Source organism: Crinia signifera, chromosome 1 (genome assembly GCF_055691185.1).
Source record: "Crinia signifera chromosome 1, ASM5569118v1, whole genome shotgun sequence".
NCBI classification, from domain to species: domain Eukaryota; kingdom Metazoa; phylum Chordata; class Amphibia; order Anura; family Myobatrachidae; genus Crinia; species Crinia signifera.
In genome coordinates, this window is record NC_139217.1 from 449,423,607 (window position 1) to 449,445,074 (window position 21,468).

General features: G+C 44.5%; 1 protein-coding gene across 4 annotated transcripts in view; it reads right to left on the reverse strand.

The window, feature by feature from the left end:
* Nucleotides 1-498: 498 nt before the first annotated feature.
* OSMR (oncostatin M receptor) overlaps nucleotides 499-21,468 on the reverse strand; it is a 104,140-nt gene continuing 83,170 nt past the window's right edge. For 2 of the 4 annotated variants that reach the window (XM_083154503.1, XM_083154487.1), the window contains exons 6-18: nucleotides 20,278-20,407; nucleotides 18,697-18,842; nucleotides 15,242-15,372; nucleotides 12,701-12,869; nucleotides 12,370-12,446; nucleotides 11,372-11,594; nucleotides 9,834-10,016; nucleotides 7,416-7,517; nucleotides 6,426-6,605; nucleotides 5,322-5,483; nucleotides 4,924-5,017; nucleotides 4,185-4,257; nucleotides 499-2,373 (exon numbers count right to left, since the gene is read on the reverse strand). In XM_083154503.1, the coding sequence (XP_083010629.1) occupies nucleotides 1,840-2,373; nucleotides 4,185-4,257; nucleotides 4,924-5,017; nucleotides 5,322-5,483; nucleotides 6,426-6,605; nucleotides 7,416-7,517; nucleotides 9,834-10,016; nucleotides 11,372-11,594; nucleotides 12,370-12,446; nucleotides 12,701-12,869; nucleotides 15,242-15,372; nucleotides 18,697-18,842; nucleotides 20,278-20,407 (2,204 nt within the window). In that variant the 3' untranslated portion in view covers nucleotides 499-1,839. The remainder of the gene's footprint in view (nucleotides 2,374-4,184; nucleotides 4,258-4,923; nucleotides 5,018-5,321; nucleotides 5,484-6,425; nucleotides 6,606-7,415; nucleotides 7,518-9,833; nucleotides 10,017-11,371; nucleotides 11,595-12,369; nucleotides 12,447-12,700; nucleotides 12,870-15,241; nucleotides 15,373-18,696; nucleotides 18,843-20,277; nucleotides 20,408-21,468) is intronic. The other 2 variants (XM_083154495.1, XM_083154511.1) reach the window with 1 other exon arrangement.

Genomic DNA, 21,468 nt, shown 5'->3' on the forward strand with positions numbered 1-21,468 from the left:
CCTCCCCCACAGTACTTCTACCAGTATGTGTCCGGTGTTGACCGAGCTGATCGCCGTGTTGCTGTGGCGGTTAATAATCACAAATGCCAGGATGGACCCGTGACCGAATCCCAGGCGCTAATGACCCATACTCGCATAAACACTTGGCCATATTTTGAACGATATTTCTCAGAAAGGTGAAAATGAGCGATATCGTTCAATAAATCGCCCAGTGTGTAAACGCCTTAAATGTCAACCTAATGACCACATCCCTGATGGAAGGTGATCTGCTCAAATTGAAGGGGAAGGCTTGTTTGTACATGGTCAACACTCAGGTTAAAGATAGGAGTCGGCCTCAAGAACCATTTACTTACAACGTATTGTATGTATGATCCTTTTGTTACCTGACAAACACACTACTTTACTTAAGGCCTGTTTTAGTTTTGTTCAAGTAGTTTGATACATCTCCTTAGTAAGATAGTTATTAAACAAAGTTTTTTTTTTAAAAATTGACTGATTTTAATGTACACGAAAATATAGGGTTCTTTATGGTACAAAACTGTAAAAAAAAATTACATGAAATAAACATTGAAATGTGTAGTTCGATAAATCTCCCAATCTTAAATCATCATTCATTATCACTTCAAATGAGCACCGAAGTGTAAACAAACGATTGTAAATCTATAGTACATGAAATACATCGGTGCCTAGGTGTGTATGCACCATTCTCTTCCATTGTATATTCCCACTTATTGCGCCACAACACAATGATGAATATTTAAACATATTCATGCAATAAATGTCATATTTCATGCTAATGCCGGTAGGCCACGGAGGCAGGTATCCATTTCTTTTAGATCTTGATAATAGTTAGACAGGACCACGTGTCATCAGGCAGTTGGGTCCGAAAATCTTCCCTATTTCATTTTAATTGTTTGAGGCAGTTGGTCTTTGGTCTGTAGGGTAAAGTTTTGACCGGGTCATTGTCTGTTATTAAGGGAACTTCAAAAAAAATTCTGTGCAGTAATGAATGAGATTGTAATAAAATACTGATCATCTCATTGGGGTTACAGTAGGCTTGGTGCTGATGTTTGCCAAGAGACGGTGTGTGTCCGTAAAGAATTGAAGTTATTCAATATTAACTTCTTGACTCCATATCCTTATAATTCATCATGCTCCCTCCAACTCAATCCATTCTTCACGCCCTCCCTTTTTTAGTCTTATACAACATCCCGCAGCCATTTGTATAATGGACGTTGCCTGCTTCTGATCCCAAGACGAGAAGCTTGTGGTGGTTTTCAGAAAGGAGTTAAACATACCCCTCTCAATGAATCCTCGTGTGAGGTAGTCAGCCAATTCCAACAATTGCCAATGAATGAATATGGCTGCTCTGGCCTAGTGGGAAATGAGGAGAAATTCTGCTGGGAACACAGTAACGATACTCAGTGCTGAGGTAGATACTATGGTGACCCCTCATATGCCAGATCTTTGATGGAACTACGTTTACAGTACATTATTCTGTGGGTTGAATGTATAGCCAAGAATACAGCCTATGAAGCCAAGCCATGGAGCACTTATGTCACTGGCATAAGTTCCTAGTGGATTTGAAGACCAATCCCGCAATGTCCGGCTCTTCTTCAACAGGTACATTTAGGGTCCTGAATGTCGTAAATTAGGAAATTGCAAGTAACGTAATAGATGGCGTTCCAATGAATTGTCTGTGTTTCTCTCGTCCTTCGTGTACTTTTTTCAAAGCTACTGTAGGATCTATTTAATGCTGATGTGTCTAGACGTCCATGTCCTTACATATATATATATATCTGAGACCTCTACAGTCTATATACAGTTGGAAACGTTCCTTTACTCTACAAGTATGAATGCAGTTGAGCCTACAGATGTTGGGCTCCTCGGCTCTTCCAAATCGGGAACATTGCCTACATCTGCTTCATCGGGGCTTGCCTCCAGATACGTAGATTTCACATGGCTGAAGGCATCTACACCAGGTGCACCACCCATGCGGTGAGGAGCATTGTCTGCTTGAGGTCTGTACCCAGGACTTGTTGAACAATCAAAGGTATATTCAGGTGAGCTGATGTAGTTCTGGTTTAAGAACTCATAGAACTTAGTCACTGGAGCGTCCAACGGTCCATCTGTCGATTCGTCCAAAGTGTTTGCGTCTTCAGCACTACCAGTACCGTAATGGGAATTTAATCTGCACCCGATCTGGTGGTTATTATGCATACAAGTATACAGCAAGTCCAGTTGGTCGCCACTTGTATTATTGATGCATTCACAGCTTTTGCTGAACTGTATATTTCCCTGCATACTAACAACTTCCACCTTATGAGGAGCACATCCAATGTCTGCTGGTTGGCAGTGTCTGGCTGCTGTACCCTGGTAAAAGAAAATAGAGATGTCACAACTGTTAATTGAGAGTCTGAGGAACAGTATTTGCAGTGCCTGATTGACCAATAGGCTGATCAGGCTGCAACAAGGGGCACCATGCAGGTGATTTATTCCATGCTTCCTAGCTATCGCCCTTCCCGATGTACTGTGGGGGGGGGGGGGATGAAGTTCTTACAGAGATTGCCAGGTAGCTGTGCCAACGTAACTTACTCATGGAATCATTACTTTATGTACATTGTGCTACAGCACCAGCTGGGCAGCCTAAAGCCAAAATTTCCATCACACCCCACAAGCTCATGCATGACATGACCGCTGTATAACCTTCATTACATGGGCAGTATGACTGGCGAGTCCCTGAGCCCTCATACATACGTAGAAGCATTACAAGGGGAGATATATGTGTGTTAGTCTAGGGCAGTGGTAGCCAACCCTAGCCCTCGAGAGCTACCAACAGTGCACATTTTCCAGACAACCTAGCTGCTGCACAGCTGCAATCATTAATCACTGACACACTTTAAAAGATACACAGATGGAGCTAATTAGCTCACTTGTGATTCTGTGAGGAGACCTGCAAAACATGCACTGTTGGTAGCTCTCGAGGACTAGGGTTGGCTACCCCAGGTCTAGGGCACCTGGAACCTTTAATCAGGCCCTGAGAATTTGGGTGTAAGGATTGTGTTGTTCATACCTGGGCTGTGTGTTGGGGATACGGTCATTGGGTCACCACCAAGTAGGTCAACATGACGTTAGGTCAACAGACTCATTAGGTCGACATAGGGTGGGTGGCGGGAGAATAAAATAGTGTGCCGAGCATAGCGAGGCACCGCGCCTGAAGCATGGCGAGCGCACGCGGTGGTATGTTTCTGTGTCCATGTCAACAGGTGATATTTCATGCCCTATCATCCACTAGGGCATGGGGGGAGAATAAAATATTGGGCCGAGCGTAGCAAGGAACCGTGCCGCCTGAAGCATGGTGGGTGTAGCGAGCCATGCAAGGGGACGTGGTGCTATGTTTTAGTGTTTATGTTGACTCTGTCGACATTCAATTAAAAATAAACCATGTCCACCTTACCCATGTCGATCTAATGACCCTATCGACCTTTAGTCATGTCGACCTTTCTGCATGTTAACCTTTCTGCGTGTCGGCCTAGTGGTGACGACCTACTTGCTGGTGAACTAATGAGCCATACCTGCAATTAGCATAATTAAGCATCAGCGTCAGTAACCACCTCAGAATTAGGCCCTGTGTGAGTATGAACATCGCTATTATTACCCAAACTACAGTACTCTGTGATATACAGATAAGAGCTCATCCACCATGGCTGGCTTGTCCTGAACCAGCTGCCTGAGGGGGGACAGTAGTGTCCCTACTGCCCAGCAGTCCTGGTGCAGAGTAAGTAGGAGGATTTAGCCGCAGGAACCAGCAAAGAGGTGCAGCAGCCACACACAGAGGCAAGAGACTCCAGGTGGCCGCTATCCTCCCAGAATTGAAAGAAGGCCACTGTTCCTCAGGTGACACTGAGGGGATGGCAGCTTGATAGAAGATGAGAGGTTGTCCATAGAAAAAAAATCAGATTCTACTAATTTAATTTAGAACCTTCTAGAATATAATCTGATTGGTTGCTATGAGAAACATCCCATCTTCAATATTGCTAAATTTACCCCTGATAGTCAGAAAGGGGTAAGTGGACGTGCAGCACCAGTACATATGGTCCGTACCAGCATGTCTTACACCACTTCCCCGGACAGGGTGGTGGAAGACGCCCATCCCATTCCAAACATACCCATGTTTCGGTTACCTTGGCTGCAGGGAAGGAGAGGATCTTGCTCTTGTTTGGGTCTGGAATATCAGGATAAAACATTTCCTTTAACCTACAAATAAACAATAGACTTTTAAAAGATATTATAGTAACACAGATCCAGAGATCATTTCTGCATAAATGGGATTGTACAATGTTTATCCGTTGTATTGTATGTATTATCTGTTCTGTACGTTAGGGAAATCATGTTGTTATACAAGTAAGCTGTGGTACAAACATGGCTGCCGCAACCACGCGGATACTCATCTGATGGGCTGTATACAATGGCTGCTTGTGGTATGTGCTATACATGTTCCAGGGTGTCAGGGAGAAATGCACTCAGACACATGTTCCGTGCACATCCTATAGCAGACATACACTGTGTCACTCTCATCTAATGGGCTGTATACAATGGCTGCTTGTGCTATGTGCTATACATGTTCCAGGGTGCCAGGGAGAAATGCAGTCAGACACATGTTCCGGGCACATCCTATAGAAGACACCACTGTAAGCCACCATGGAAAGATGCAGGCCCTGGTACTTTAAAGGGCTTCCGGATTAAATGTTCGACACCGTCTATGTCGAAAATCACTAGGTCAACAGTTAATGGGTAGACACACAGAAAAGTCAACATAGACAGAAGGTCGACAAGCAAAGAGAAAAGTCAACATGCGTTTTTCACATTTTTGTCAGTTGTCTATGTAATCACAGTTGTGTTATATTGTGTGCTTAGACTCACCAAGTCCTCTTCCAGCATCCTACGGAGAGCGATGCCAGCGCCAGCAGGGCAACTAGAAGAACCGGTAGTAGGATGGGAAGGATCACTGCTCCTGCTAAGGAGAGAGACAATGGTTACGAATCACCCTAACTGGGGAACCCGTCACAGCGACCAGGGCAATACATGCAGCAGATGGTAAAACAAAAGGTTGCAAAGACACAAAGCTTACATAGAAATAAACCTGATTATGATCATTTCTGTAGTGTCCCCCTGGTGAGTAGTCTATGTCCAGGAAAGGTGGGGGGGGGGGATCTGTCTGGCATGCGGTTGATTTACGGCTATCAAAGCCATCTTCACGACGAACCATGAACGTACATTGCAGAATAATATGCAGCAGCTGTTACATAAATGGTACTTACTGCCCGGTGGCGTACGGACTTTACTGAATTCAACCGCCGTTTCCCCTCCGCCTGTGAGCGCCGCTACTGCTACTTCATATGTCGTATTCGGCTGTAGTCCATTTATCGTGATCTGTTTATCGTTTGGGTTTTTTTTACGAAACCTGCAGACGTGGGCGCCATCTAGAAAAATCCAGATACATTTTCAAAATGATCATTTTTTGGGGGTCTTTTTTCCCTTACATTTATCATCCAGGTAAATCAATGTTTACATTTATATTATTATTAATAATTATAATTAATATTAGGGTGCAAATTTATAGTATGCAAGGGGGCACCTAACACGCTAGCATTGGCCCTGGTTACAGTACATTCAACTTATGCCTAAGATCTATTACTTATCTGTGTAAACCATTTTCTTTACTTCATGTCATATAAGATTTACAAATACTCCACTTATGTATTACAGAGTCTGATACATCAGTAGGACCATCGGTCACACATCGGTAGGACAATCGTTCCCCTGAGCAATCTTATGCTATCTCAGACAGAATGGTGTTACTAAGACTCCGGGGCCTCTCTCGCATGGGAAAGACCCTCAGTGGCTGACTATTTCTAGCCACCCTAATTCTCCCCCACTCCCCTGTCAATAATCATTCCATGTGCCATGTGCAGTGCAACTTTGGCACAAGTGCAGTAGTATCAGGGATATTGGGCCTTATTCTAGTTCACTCTTTCTGACAAAAGCCTTCTTAGATGGACAAAACCATGTGCAGTGCAGGGGGGCAGATGTAACATGTGCAGAGAGAATTTGATTTGGGTGAGTTATTTTGTTTCTGTGCGGGTAAATACTGTCTGCTTTATTTTTACACTGCAATATAGATCTCACTTTGAAGTAAAACCCCACCCAAATCTAATTCTCTCTGCACATGTTACATCTGCCCCACCTGCAGTGCACATGGTTTTGTCCATCAAAGAAGGATTTTGTCAGAAAGAGTGAACTAGAATAAGGACCATTGTTACAGGAAAGCACATGAATCTGGGAAGAATAGATTTTAGGCACTTAGCAATAAAATCTGATCTTGTGTAAATTCTAGATGGAAACAAATATTCTCAGTGACTTACTCAAGTATATGTGATCATCGGAAGTCCCCGTCCCACAGACTCTGCCGGTGTTTTTCATGTAAATGTTGTACCCGGTTACAAAGCCCTCCTGGGACTCATCGGTGGGATAAGAACTCCAGTCCAACGACAGGGAATTCCCATCCATCTTATGGATTTTAACCTTTGGCTTGATAGAAGACACTGGAAGGAGAAGAACAACTGTAACAATCCTTGGGTGACGTTATTACGCAATGTATCAATTACTGGGTGGGATATTTCTATAACTACCGTGTTTCCCCGAAAATAAGACCTCCCCCAGATTTTGGACATATGTCCAATATAAGACCTCCCCCGAAAATAAGGCAGATTTAAATTTCAATCCTGTGCAATGCAAACAATAAATACAAGACCCCGCTAACCTCCGCTAACCTCCAGGTGATCTTCAATCACCTCTGAGGTATTTAGAGACCTCCGTCTTCTACAGATGCAGCTTTGCTCCTGGTCCCAGGGATGCATTGCGGGAGCCGCGTGACGTCGCCGCGCACATCACGCGGCAGCAGCAGCGCGGCTGTAGCAGAGCACGGAGCTGGCGTTGATGAGACAGAGAGGAGGCGAGTTGTTTAATGGAGGCTACGGTACGTTCTTTAACCTGGGGCATGTGTACAAGGAGCACTGGGGGCATGTTTAAAAGGAGGACAGGGTCATGTTTACCATATCAAGGGGGTTTGGGGCATGTCAAAGATGGCGGTCTGGGGGCATTGCCTGGCACCTGTTTTTTGAAATTCGATGCCACCTGTTCATTGAAATGTCTGGCACCTGTTTTTTGACATTTGCTGCCAATGTGTACCGTATTAAAATAAGACCTCCCCTGAAAATAAGGCCTATGGTGTTTTTTTGTTGGTTGAAAAAAAATAAGACAGTGTCTTATTATCGGGGAAACACGGTAGTTGTGATGTGATAAACTCAGAATTTGGGATCCAGGTTTATCATAACAAAGGTAGTTGTGCGTACCTAATTCCATTGTATACCCCGTCCTTTTCCCCAGTAAATGTTCTCCTTCTTCTTTGGATCCATAAATAGAGAAACGATATCTCACGCCTGGTGTGAAGGCATCTGAAAAATGTAACCGAGAACTGTTAGCAAACCTTCAACGGACCAGGGGGTTGATGTATCAAGCAGTTAAAACAGTGGTGTAATGCTGTGTACACACGGGGGAGATAGGTGCTATAATCGCTGGGAATATGGTCGCAGGCGACCATATTGCCAGTGATTGGGAGTGTGCCCCGGCGATAAATCTCCGGGTGCGCGCTCCCGTTTTCTGCCCCATTGTAATCGCTGGTCGCAGGAGCTTGCTCCTGCGACCAGCTAATTACCTCTGCGGCACCCCCAGCAGAGGTTCGTTTTCAACAGCGACCATCTCTGGTCGCTTGTTGAAAAAGAGACACTGAGCAATATATTGCTCAGCAATATATTGCAAGCAATATATTGCTAGCAATATATCTCCCCCCGTGTGTACGCACCTTAAGTTTCCCATAGCAACCAATCAGCTGTGACTTAGAAAATACATTCTATAACCCCCCCCCTAGTAGACCTGGAAGGTTAGTGAAGCAAACCAGATTGTGTGACAATCACCAGCAATCGTGGGGGCTGTGGGAAGGGGGTGGGACTACATGACAAATCATGTCATTTGGCTCCACCCCTTCACAACAGGCCTATGAATCGTAGATGTTTTTTGTGTCGGGGCGAGGCCTAGTGACGAGACCAAAGTGGTCTGAAATGTCTCTTCAGGAGACTCTTGAAAGATATATCTATAGGTCCATACACTGGGCACGATTTTGCCCAGCGTGTACAGACAACGATGATGGAGGAAGTCGCTGGGCTGAAAAGCGCTCAGTACATACACATTGCCCTTCTGAGTGATTTTTCCTTGGGGTGGATGACTTTCCATAGCAGGTAACACCAGCAGATGAGCGGCGGTGGCCGACGATGATGCGGGAGCGGGTATCAGCGCTCACCGCTGCCCCTTACACAGCTCAAATGCCAAAACTGTGCTGCTTTCACCTCAAAATCCCCCAGTGTGTATGGGCCGCTCAGAGATTTTTGAAAGTCTAGGAAATGAAAATCTCCTAGTGTGTATGGGCCTTAATGAATTAGGCAAGTATGCATCAGATGTGACCATATATATATATATATCTAGGCAACAACAGCATGCACTCAGACGAATTTCAGCACTACAACAAGGTAGAAATGAAGACACAACCCATAGGTTATGCTGCCATATGGGTTGTGTCTTCATTTCTACCTTGTTGTAGTGCTGAAATTCGTCTGAGTGCATGCTGTTGTTGCCTGGATATTTTTCCTAATACCAATAGGATTGCAAGCACCGGACCTGTTGGCTTACTTAGCCTGGAGTGCAGGGCACCTCATATATATATATATATTCACCCGCAAAAAAACCCCAGAGATCCCGTGCAGTACAGAATCCGGTACTTATGTAGTATCTGGGCGTCCGATTTAGAAATCAGGTCGGATCGGTAGCATCGCATGCGACCAAATCGTATGCGATGTGATGGTCCCGATTTTTCCATAGGATTCAATGTTAAAATGGCCTGAGTCCATTTTAACATAGAATTAAATGGGAAAAAGGGTCCTTTTCATACCCCTACTATCCAAGTGGGCATGGAGTTGGATATAAACCTGTGGCGAGCGTAGCGAGCCACCGAGCCCGAAGCGTGGCGAGCATACACAGAATACTTTTTAAGAAATCTGCGTCCGCTCGCCATGCTACGCTCGCCACAGGTTTATATCCAACTCCATGCCCACTTGGATAGTGGGGAAATGAACAGGACCTTGTTAACATTGAATCCTATGCAAAATCGCATCGCATGCGATATCGGATGCGATTCGATACGATTTTGCCGAAAATCGTGTTAAATCGCATCTGATTGTATGCCTTTCTACAATCAGAAAATCGGCAGCCCAGATACTACATAAGTACCCAGAATCCTCACCCCACCAAATCTGAACAGGATTATCTACTGCCAATGAGGGATTGATAAAGTTAAAGCGCTGTATTAGATTGTAACACAGGCGTTGATTGGATAATCACAGCATGTGTGCAATGTAAACTATCAGCACTGTGAGTAATCCCAACTGCAGGTGTCCCTGTTGGTGATGGACATATGCTTTAATAGACAATATACAGAATAGAACTTACCTGCGACCACAAGAGTGTACGCTTACAAGCAGGACCCTCTTACCCTCTGTCTGTTATAACTGTTTTGTTTCCAATTGTGAAGCACAGCAGATTATGCTGGCGCTATGTAAGTAACTGCTCAGTAATATAAGTCGTACAGGAAATACTCCTTGGTTATGACTGTCTTTCAAATAAGACATTTTATCCATTAGGTTTTTTCGTAATTTACTTACTGGATTTGACAACGTCGCTATCAACACTGGAATTGTACTTTTTCCATTGAAGATCACAGTGAGGACGTTTGGGTTGATTGCACCATTCCACCACATAGCCAAGCATACTAGGGTCCCGTTCCCACTGTAGGTAAATTCCCCCACCTCTGCTGGAAGTCTTCTGGGCCGCCACATGCTCAGGTTCTGAAACGACAGCAGACGAAGCCTCGTAGAATGCAGGTTTTAGCAGCTGATTGACAGGTGTTATGATAGCTGAAATAACAAGGTCCTGTTGGCAACCAATACATTTAGGGTCATTACGATCATAATGTCATGGTTTTGCCATGCCGACTCAAGAATGTCGACATCTTTTATTTATTTTTGCATAACTCTAAGCATGAAACAAAAAAAATTGGTATGTTAAATGTCGACATTCTAAAAGCATTTACATTTTAAACATGTTTACCTAATTATATGTTGACATATTGGTCATCAACTAAACATCTACGTTGGCTTTCCAACTGCCAACATTTCGAACATGTCGGCAATCTGTTGTTAACTTTCTAAATGTTGATTAGCTGACCGGGTACCAACAAATAAGGTATAGGACTAAAATGGGATGAGGTCATGATTCTGGCAGTCTGGATCCCAACAGTCAGAATACTGACAGCAGAATCTCACTAATACCCCGTTCTCACTGCCGCAAAAACCCGGTTATTTTCCGTGGCAAGCAGAAAATTCCCGTGTCGCGTCTCTGTGTGAAAGGGTCTTTGTGAAATTCCAGGGTGTTATGCCCCAGGAATTACACACGGGTTTTTTGCAGGGTTTTTCCTGGGTAATACACGGGTGTATGGCAGTGTGAACAGCACAGACCCGTGTTTTTCACATATGATGCCAAAAAACAAGCTCATTGGGGGATGTAATCATGTGATATGTGACAGCCAGCCAATAAAAGCTGTTTTTTAAACAGCCAATCACAGCAATTTGTACAAATTTCCCAACACCCAATCAAAGCTGCTATTACATTCCACACACTTGTTGGCAGGCATACCAGGGGAAGCAGTGTGAAAGGGGCAGACACAGGAAATTCCCGGGTCTGAGGTACAGTATGAAGGGGGTCTGTTGAGCTGAGAAGCTCTGTGCCCCGCCAAAAATCCGGCAAGAAAAACCCGGGATTTTGCAGGGGCGGCAATGAGAACGCAGCATCATTGGAATTGTCCTAAAGGGAAAGGTGAAATCATTGGTGCTTAACAGTTTTTATGATTTGTACGAGATAATTGGGGAAATGTAATTGGTGGGATTCCAGAGCGCATGCCAGACCTGATAAAGAAGCAACCAATTAAAATGCAAAACCAGGTTTACAGCCATGCTGTGGCTGCCAAATTACATTATTGAGTCGCAGTGGGCGGAGTCATTTGTATCATTAAGTCCATCTGACCTAACTTAAGAGAGCCCCATCTCTCATCTCAGAGATATTGATGATGATGATATTGATGATGATAATAATGAGTATTATTAATGTATTTTCTAGATGCAGCACATAAGCAGTTAGAACTTACCATTTGCTTGGGCTCTTGGTATTCTTATCTCAGAGGCTGGAGATTTGCCAGCTCCATTTTCCGCTGTGACGCTAAAGGCGTACGCTTGTCTGCCTATGTATATCCGGGAGTGGTTCTCCTGAGATTGGACTTTGGTGTAGTTGCTTATGAGAGTGCCCTCTAGTGTCCACCATCTGATATTGTAGTGAGATATATTTCCATTAGCGCTATATGCTGGTGAAGGCTAAATCATATAAGAGAGATTGCGTGTGGTTTAATGCATCAATACAAAATGTAATCAAAGATATAATGGGGCAGATGTATTAAATCTGTTGAAGTGATAAAGTTGTGAAAAGGCACCAGCCAATCAGCTCGTAACTGTAATTTTTCAAACGCAGCTGGTGCGTTATCACCTTCCAATTTATCACTTCACCAGGCTTAATACATCTGCCCCAATACATCAAATAAACTGAACTTCCATACATTATAAATAGACTAATGCATTTGGAATATTAAGAGTATTTAATCACTTGTCCTATAACAATAGGCTAGGATTGGTAAAATGAGTGTTATATTGTACTGGACAATGCATGTTTCCAAGACCAAATCGGGATTAAAAAAATCCACCTCTAAATGTAAAAATGTTTTTCGAACTCTGTCCCGTGGTAACCGTGTCAGGCAACAATCAGGTTGCATAGAGATTGAATTACTGTACAACCAATGAAATAAATGCTGCAAACCCAACAATTAGTATGTCCGAACTGGTTCTACATAACGATCTCTGCCTCACTAGAATAAATACAATGTATTATTAGTTATATTAGTTTACCAACTGCCCTTCTATACCTTGAGATTGGCATTAGGAGCTAGACATGGCTATGGTCATTAACAGCTATACCAAGCCAAAGTCACTGTGCTAAGGGTGGGCTCTGCAATAAGGACCCCCCCCCCACACACACACACACACATCAAGTGTACATTATGAATACAGGTCTTACAATGTTCTATTAACCACTTACTCTCCAGTGTAGAGTCACAATCCGCCCTCCACCATCATTCTCTACCTGTCTCCAGACATCGAGCACACCTGTGGGAACTGAAACCAATCACAAAGAAATGTTACAATGATAAACAATCTATAATGAACATGAGACATCAAAATACTTTTAAAAAATGTAAATATTTTTATTTGATATATATATATATATATATATATATATATATATATATACACACATATGTTAAATGAATAAGTAACTGATATTATTTATAAATACGCCTTAGTATATTTGCTTCATTGTAAGCGATACCAGATAAGGACAAGCATGCCCAATTCAATTACACACACACCATCTTCCTGTGTCCAGACTGATAGAACATGACTCCACGTGCTCCATCCGGCCAGTGATGACTCTGACATACATCGCACTCTCATGTTATATTTAGTCCATGGCTGCAGTCCAGAGAGGAGAACACTATAGACCTCAGATGCTTTTTTTCCTTCACTCATCGTGTTTACCTAAAATAATAGCGTAAAACATGTTTATCAGGGCTGTTCTGCGGTAATAAAGCAAAAAGATGACATCACTTTACATCAAAATACATTTCCATATGCGACAGAGGGCCAGCTGTACTAAGCATTAAAAGTGACGTGTCGAGTGATAAAGTACCAACCAGTCACAGAGCTGGATTTAGACATCACGGGGCCACAGGCAAGATATCATTTGGGGCCCCCTCTCTCAACAATCTGTAGCACTATATTTTTTGGTCTTAACAGATCCCATTGACACACAAATGCTGACACAGATGCTTAATTGCAGACAGATGACTGACACATGGATGCTGACACAGAGATGGACCATGATACAGTGACAGACTCTGACACACGGATGCTGGCACACAAAGAGATGCCAACACAAAGGCACTGACATGGAGACAGACACTGACACGTGGATGCTGACACACAAATGCTGACAAATAGATGCTGACACGCAGACAGATATTAACACATGGACGATGATATGCCAACACAGATGCTGATACGCGGATGCTGACACACAGATATTGACACATGGACTATGACACGCAAAGATACACTGACACATGGGGATGCTGTGACACACAGATGCAGACACAAAGACACTGACAGCAGGACACTGTCACAAAAAAAGCTAGTGACACACAGACACTGACAGATGCTGACACAGACACCTAAACATGGACACCAAAACATGGAGAGCACTGACACTCTAGTGCGCACACACAGAAAGGAGCTGACACACATACACAAAGCCAACACAGACACTGACAAAGACACCATTTTTCCTTTCAACACAGTTTACCCACAGCCTGCGGGTTCTGGAAATACAGCTCACTGGAGCAGGGGCCAATGGAAACACAGGTGCCAGATGAGGGGGTCAGAGATGCAGCCACGGGGTGAAAGGGACCTAGGCCCAAAGACAGCCTCTGAGTGTCTGAGGAGGATGACATAACCACTGAGTGCCTGGGCATGGGGTGAAGGGGTGAGAAAGCCCTTGGGTTTCTGGGGGAAGGGATGACACACAGTCACAGGGTGCCTGGGAGCAGGAGTGCAAGGAGAGACAGCTGCCTGGTGCAGTGATGGGTTTCTAATCAGGGCGGTGGTCAGAATGCGAGACTTTGCCGCTGGGAGACTGAGCAGGGGTAGGGATGGCCATCATTGCCATCGATGGTTGCCATCGATAGCAATAGTGCAACTGGCCATCGATAGTGTAAACCTATGCAATGGATGCCCATTGATGTTTTTAACTATTGATGGTCATCCATATTTTTTTTTTTACTGATTGGCCTGTAGGCCAATCAAAACATGGAGGCACGGGTTCAGGGGGTGGAGCTATGCTCCGTCCCTCAGCCTCTTGGGGGAAAAACAAAAACTAAACTCTACGTTCATGCTGGACATTGATGGAGGGAAAGCATCTGGTTCTCCCCATCGATGACAAAACTAATCTACATCGGCCATAACTCATCAATGATTTTGAATCATCGATGGACGATGGCCATCCCTAAGCGAGGACGGTCGGACTTGTGCCTGGGCAGGGAGAGTGATACCGCATGGCAAAGGAAGGGAGTGCACAGACAGAAAAAGCTGCAGCCGGGTGAGTGAGTGGGCGGGGGGTGGACAAACGGACACATCCGCCGGAAGCCTGAGCAGGCGGGGGGAAATGCAATGGCAGCTGGCATGGCTCCGGTTGTTCTCTGAGGGCGGGCACCTCTGGGAATGGGGTCACCTTGTGTGAGGGCCAGGGCCAGATTTTCTGGGGCCTATCCAAGGGCCACCCAAGGTACCCGCCAGGCCCTAGGCAAGGGCCTAGGTTACTTGGTGGGAACTCTGGCCCTGGCCAATCAGCTGCTATTAAACAGGTAACTATTAGAGGTGTCGCAATGCTGAGCACTGCCGCCTCACAGCACTCTGGTCACAGGTTCTATTCCACCCAAGTCTCTATCTGGGTGCAGTTTATATATTCTCACATTTTTCTAAGTTACCTCCAGGTGTCCTAGTTTCCTTCCATATACCAAGCATATACAAGTAGGGCTAATGGCTTTTGATGTAAATATTGTATGTGAGGATTCATGTGAATGATTATTACATATTCTCTGTACAGCGACAGGTTTGGGTTTCTATAAATGAACAGCAATAAGATTGTTGTTCTACAAAGCACAATACTGATTATGCGCCTGTGTTGCCAAGTCCTCACCAGTGATGGATTCCTGTGATGCATTCTGATCCTGCTTTGTGGCATAAAACACATATATAAACCACTTTGCCTTTTTATATCAGATAAAGATTTTTTTACAAAAATTTTTTTCTCACAGCAGCCGTAATCCACTATTATTGTAAAAAGCGTCAATTACCAAGTTTTCCTGAAGGCCCGTCTGACAATTTAAACGAAGAGGCGTGTAATCTGCTTTCAAGACCCAGTTCAGCATAATGTCGGTGGCATTTCTATGTCTTGCTTCTAGATTTGAAGGCATCAGTGGTAGAACTGTTACAAAAAAAAATAACTTTTTGAAATGTAATAGTAAAAGACAAAACAAAATAAAGGGATACAGTATGTGTACTAAGCTAAAATGACATATAGATTTGTCCTTTTTTATTGGTTACTTGGGACTGTGTGTATGGACAGAGGCGGCAATCATGGATAAAGTCACTTCCGGACCAGTATTTCCACTTATTTTTCATCACTCCCCATAAAGGTGCTCAAGAAACTAGGTAAAGGGGGAACTCAGCCAATAATGTGCACAGGCAGACGTAATGTGATGTCTGGCATTACATTGCACAAAATTCCATCAGTAAAGTATTTTAAATTAATAAAATTTAATTAAAGCACTAACAGAATCTATATAATAAAATGGACTGCTGATATAAATAATGTCATCATGCTGGAATGTTGTACAGTAGCTATGAAAACAGAACCCTCCCACCTGTGTAAAATATGCACAGGAGAGCGGGAGGGGTTGGTGAAAGAGAGAGAGATACTGGAGAAGAGATGAGCATGGGGAGGAAGTGTTGGGTGAGAGAAAGACGGGGGGGGGGGGGGGGGCAGGTAGGCAGGACAAATATGGAAAAAGTGGGGAGACAGAGAGCGAAAGATATAAATAGAAGTCACCTCTGGCTATCACAGAGATGGAAATTCCATATACAACTATGGGTGCCGGATGACAATCCAACAGTCAATATGCCGCCAGTCATTAGTCTGACATCGGAATCCCGACTCTTAAATTCCCAACAGTCAGGATTTCGACTGACAGGGGTTTTTTCCCTTATGGGGGTCCACGACCCTCATATAGGGCCTTATTCTGATCGGTGCGGCCCGATCAGAATATGCGGCCGCGACCGTGCAGGCGAATCCCCGCCTTCCATACGGATCGCCACCTGCCGTCCGTACGCGGATATGTGGCGATCCGCATGAAATTGGACGGGGATACGCCTCCTCCGTCTTGGGAGCAGCCCCTGCATTCGATGGTCGCCGAACATCGAATGCAGGGCCGCACGCTCCACCAGGTCCCGCCACAGAAGACCACACGGACACTTGTCCGTGTGAAATCATGTATGGGGGCGGGCAGCTGACATCCGGCGATGTCAGATGCCCGCCCCGTACCCACGCGTCACGGCCTCATTACCATGCATACGCCCCGCGTTTGCATGGGAACGCCCATGAAACGCGGGGCGTATGCATAGGGTAATGAGGCTAAGTAGCCCCTCACGCCCCTCTACGCCCCCTGTGCGGCGTATAAAGAATCCGTGCGGCGAAATCGCCTGCACATGCGCAGAGTGACCTCTGCACATGCGCAGACGATCAACATCGGCGGTCCGTCCGCATGCGGGAATATCCGCACCGATCAGAATAAGGGCCATAGAGAGAACAAAACATTTGGCGAGTGCAGCGAGCCACAGAGCCCGCAGCTTGGCAAGCGCAGCGAGCCCGCAAGGGGCTTCTAGACAGTGTTGCGCCCCCTCCCCCCCCCCATGTTGGAGTCACGGCAGTTGGGATTCCGATGTCGGACTAATTCCCGACTGAGCGTCATACCACACCAACATCTATTTCGTAGTGCAATTACTGTTACATTGTATTTAATGAAGAACTGCAGCTGTTTAGGAAGAGAAAGGGAAAGAGAATGAAGCTTGATACCGTTAGCTACTCCCAGTGCTGTACACTCATCCTCTATACAAACATGAATTTATATGAGTGGGTTTGTTTAATAAACAGGGTAATAATCCGTTTCCTCTGGGCTTGTTTCCTACACCACAAACCGCCCAGCAGGAAACTGAGAGTACTCTTCGTTCTGATTCATTGCTGAAGGGTTTGCCGGTCTGCTGCACAACGAAACAACATAACTGCCCTGTTCACATCTAAATACCATCTCCATGAGTCACGCGCTGCACTGTCATTCCATTAATAATAATGCAACGAGGACATCGCATTGTCATTGTTATGTAATTTTTATTCTACGTTCTGTTTTGGAAATCTCCTAAATAATCCCTGTACGGTTCCTGCGCTGTGCACTGATTTGGCGTTCAGCGGATGCTGATCTCTTGGACACTCTGCTTTTTCATGGGTCTGTTTTGTCAGAAACGGCCGACGCGCCCACTCGACGGGCGGGAAACATTGAATTCCATCTGTCGAGCTGCTGGCGAGCCGACCGAAAACGGCCCGGGATTCCAACTGTCAGGATGTTCTGGAGTTCGGCACTAAGAGGAGGTTTGGGTCTAGGGTTAGTTGTGTTTAAAGGAAAGTGTCAGCCATTTGTAGGTTGACTTTTGACCCTGTTGACCTTTTGACCAGTTTCAGTAAGAGAAGAATGGTAGTGTTCTACAGTGCCCACAATGGCCAAGAGTGGTACTGCACTAGCTGTGCTCCCAGATGGTTTCAGGAGACAACACAGCTTATCCTTCACATACATTCCCACCACTACCTCTCCTTACTGCTCCTCCTTCACCTGCTTGTAGGAGTCATCTGTGATATAGGCAAGTTTTTCCCATGATTGCCTTTGCCCCTTGCCTCAATATAAGTGTGCCTCTGACCCCCCTCCCAATAAGTGTCTCTGCCTTCTACTTCCCCATGTGCACCTATCATCCCCCCCATATGTACCTCTCCCCCTTGCCTCACTAAGAGTGCCTCTGCCCCCATTCCCATGAGTGCCTATGACCCCCCCTTCCCATGAGTGTATCTGCCCTATGCCTCCTCATGTGCAACTATCATTCCACTCTCCATTTGTACCTTTACCCCTTTAGAAACATAGAATGTGACAGCAGATAAGAACCATGTGGCCCTTTTTGGAATGGGTACGCCATAGTTATGTGCACATTTTATTTTGTGTGTGTGTGTGGGGGGGGGGGGGGGGGGGGGATCCTATAACCTTTTTTGGCTGGGGGGAGAAAAAATTCTAGTTACACCACTGGATTGTAGTACAGGTAATTTCACAACTGCTCCCATGCAAAGCTGGGATGGGTCACTCATATTAACATATACTGTAGCAAAAAGAGTTAGCAGAAAGTTTTTGAATTGGTGAAGATAATAGATAGAATTTGGTTGGTTGCTATGGGCAACATCCTATCTTCAGTATATCTCCCATCTACCCCAAAGAGTGCAATTCAATTGTTTTTCATACCCTCTTTTGCCCGATCTCCTATCTAAGGTGACATTTTTTGTTTTGGTCGATGGGGCAAATTAGAGTAGGCTGGATGGGAGCTGTGGGCCGCGCAAAACAATTGAATTTCCTCCAAGGAGTACAGTATCTGAGTACAATATCTGGAGTAACAGGCACAGGATAATGTTGGCCAGTGATCAGTGAAGCCTATATCATACTTCTCTCTGTAAGGTTCACAACGGCGTGAATACTTCTTCCTCCCATTACGTTTTCAGCGGTCAGTGTGAAATTATAGATCGGCTGGTTCCAGACCACGGGCCATGTACACTCATTTTTGGGGCATGAAGAGGATTTGTCAGACAACCTTGGACAAAAAGAAATATAAAATATCAAATCTCCATTACTATATGATGACATATACACAGAATAATATTAGCCAGTGTTTTTCGGACGGTCCCCAGGGTTACAGATTCTTGATACTAGTTACAGACACAGGAAGAGAATGAAACTAAAATCTGCAGATCTGAGAGCCACTATATTGAGCCTAATTCAGACCTGACGGCTCATCTGCAAATTCACACAATAATGATCAGGCCTGAATACCGGTAAATTCAAAACGGACCTTTCACACCGCACATATTATCAATTTGAAATGGTAATTTACCCGGTAATAAGTGCGGTCTGAAAGGGGTATCAGATTATAGGATTCAGTGATGGCGAGAGAGTACTATTTACCTGGGCCCAGACCTGTTGAAGGGGCCCAGCGAGGTGGGGGGGGGGGGGGGGCAGTCACATAACAGGCAGTGACACAGTACTTTGTATGAGGAGAAAGTTGTTGCTGATGCTACCGCTGCGGTACCGAGCATTGGATCAGATCTAAAACACAAGTGATTTTCCCGATTTCTCGGCCCAATGCATCTTAGTTGGGTGAAAGTCTGCGGGGGATTGGAGGGGGTTTAACTATAGCACCGCAGCCCCCGGCGCCCCCACATGCACAGCGCTCCCCCCGAGGTGGCGGGGGCTGCGGTGTATTAGTTACGCCGCTGACATGCACATATTCATTGGACAGGGGAGCGAATTTGTCCCGCACCGAGCGTGCCTGAATTTGCTCTGTAATCTGAGGCACTGGGTATGCAGTTCCAAATTCAGTCACCAGAGGGCAGCTTGAAGCCACATAACGTTTCTCTATCACCTGTTCCTGTGACATCTCAGCAATGGTTTATGCTGAGTAATGCTGTACACGAGATAGCAAAGTTAAGCTGCGCAGGGGAGAAAATACTTTGTATATTCATTGAAAATTCCAGTCAATGCTTAATGCAGCAAAGCCTCAAATGCCAAAATGAAACTACTTAAGACAAGGAAAGAACATTTTTATATTTTGGGAACCAGGACCGTTCCTTGAGCCTGGTGCTGGTTTTAAAAATCCAGAGGACCCCTATTTCCGTGCAGGCTTCTGCCAAATACGCCTGAAAAATGAGTTTTGTATTTTCCAGGCGGATTTTCCTGGGAATTAGCGGCTGTATCCCGCAAATTAGCGGCCATATATTGCATACGGCTGCTCAGTAAATCATTCGAATGGTGATTCCTAGTTGTTTTCATTCGATGGCGTATAGATTCATGTTTGTAAATACGAATGTGCCATGAATACGAATTCACATATTTTCGGCATAGTAAATGGCGAAAATACGTGTAAGCAGTCGCATTTGCATACGGATATAACTAAAATAGGCATATTTTCCTTTGTACATTTCCCCCAGTATATTTAAAGTACTTTCCATTCGATATTCTGCATAACTTACCATTCGTGCAGTGTGTATTGTACAGTAAGAGTCCTATAGAAGTTGTATATGTTTCCAGGGTTCCAGGTGCAATTTAAAGTTTTCAGATCATGTGTTATACAGGAAAAGTTATTGGGTTCATCCGGTGGTTCTGCATCAAGCAAATCAACAAACACAATTAATAGGAACTTACAAAGTCACCTCCATCTATTATACATATATATATATATATATATATATATATATATATATATATATATATATATATATATATATATATATATATATATATATGGGCTAACTACGCTTCACCTATATGAGGTGAATTTCCGCTAGTGACCACTAGAGGCCACTCAACAGACCAAACTACTCCTTTTTGTGCTTAAAGATGTCATAAAAGAAAGTGAAAGCTATTTTTGCAGGGCACTGATCTGTTTCAAACTTGCTGAATATGAAGAGAGGGCGCTGTGAAGACAGAGGTGTCGATCCTATTAGTTCTGAAGGATGCAAGGTGCCATTTGGTGCGACTTTCATGCGTTTAAATGCCGGAAATGGCACCAGATGTCGCACCTTTCGCTTGGCCGAATTCAAATAAAATTTCTTGCCCCCCCCCCCCCCTATGGAGGTGCGATCGCTTTTAAGCTAATTCAGCCTGCACTCACGAATCATCCTCACCCAATAGGATCGACCCCAGAGATTGGAGGTAGGAGCAGATAGGGACTGATGGTTGGGTGGAGAGTTTGTGGGCTAAAAACTGTCATCGCTAAAAGTGAAAGTAAAAACTGTCACAGCACAAAGTGAAAGTACATTGCAGAAGCTGTCAGTTGGATGGGCATTTAACTGGTATAAGGCACCCATCACCCAACAAGAGACCACACTTATATGACTATGACCATGTGTGAATGATTACATATATACTGTATTGTAACAATGTGGCAGTGGAAACACATGTACAGTAACTACTGAATATGACATTTTACCATAATCACTTCTATATGAAAATGCTGTTTTTAGGGGTTTATATTTTTTAGTACAATCATTTAGATAACAAGGAAAACAGCCTTAACTTACAGCAGCGGTTCACAACCTCAGTCCTCAAGGGCCCCCAACAGTTAATCTGTGTAAATTGCTAGGAGCTAGGAGTGCGCTCCCGCAGCCAGCCCTTCATGGTCGCTGGTCGCAGGAGCATCCTCCTCCGATTATGGCTAAAAA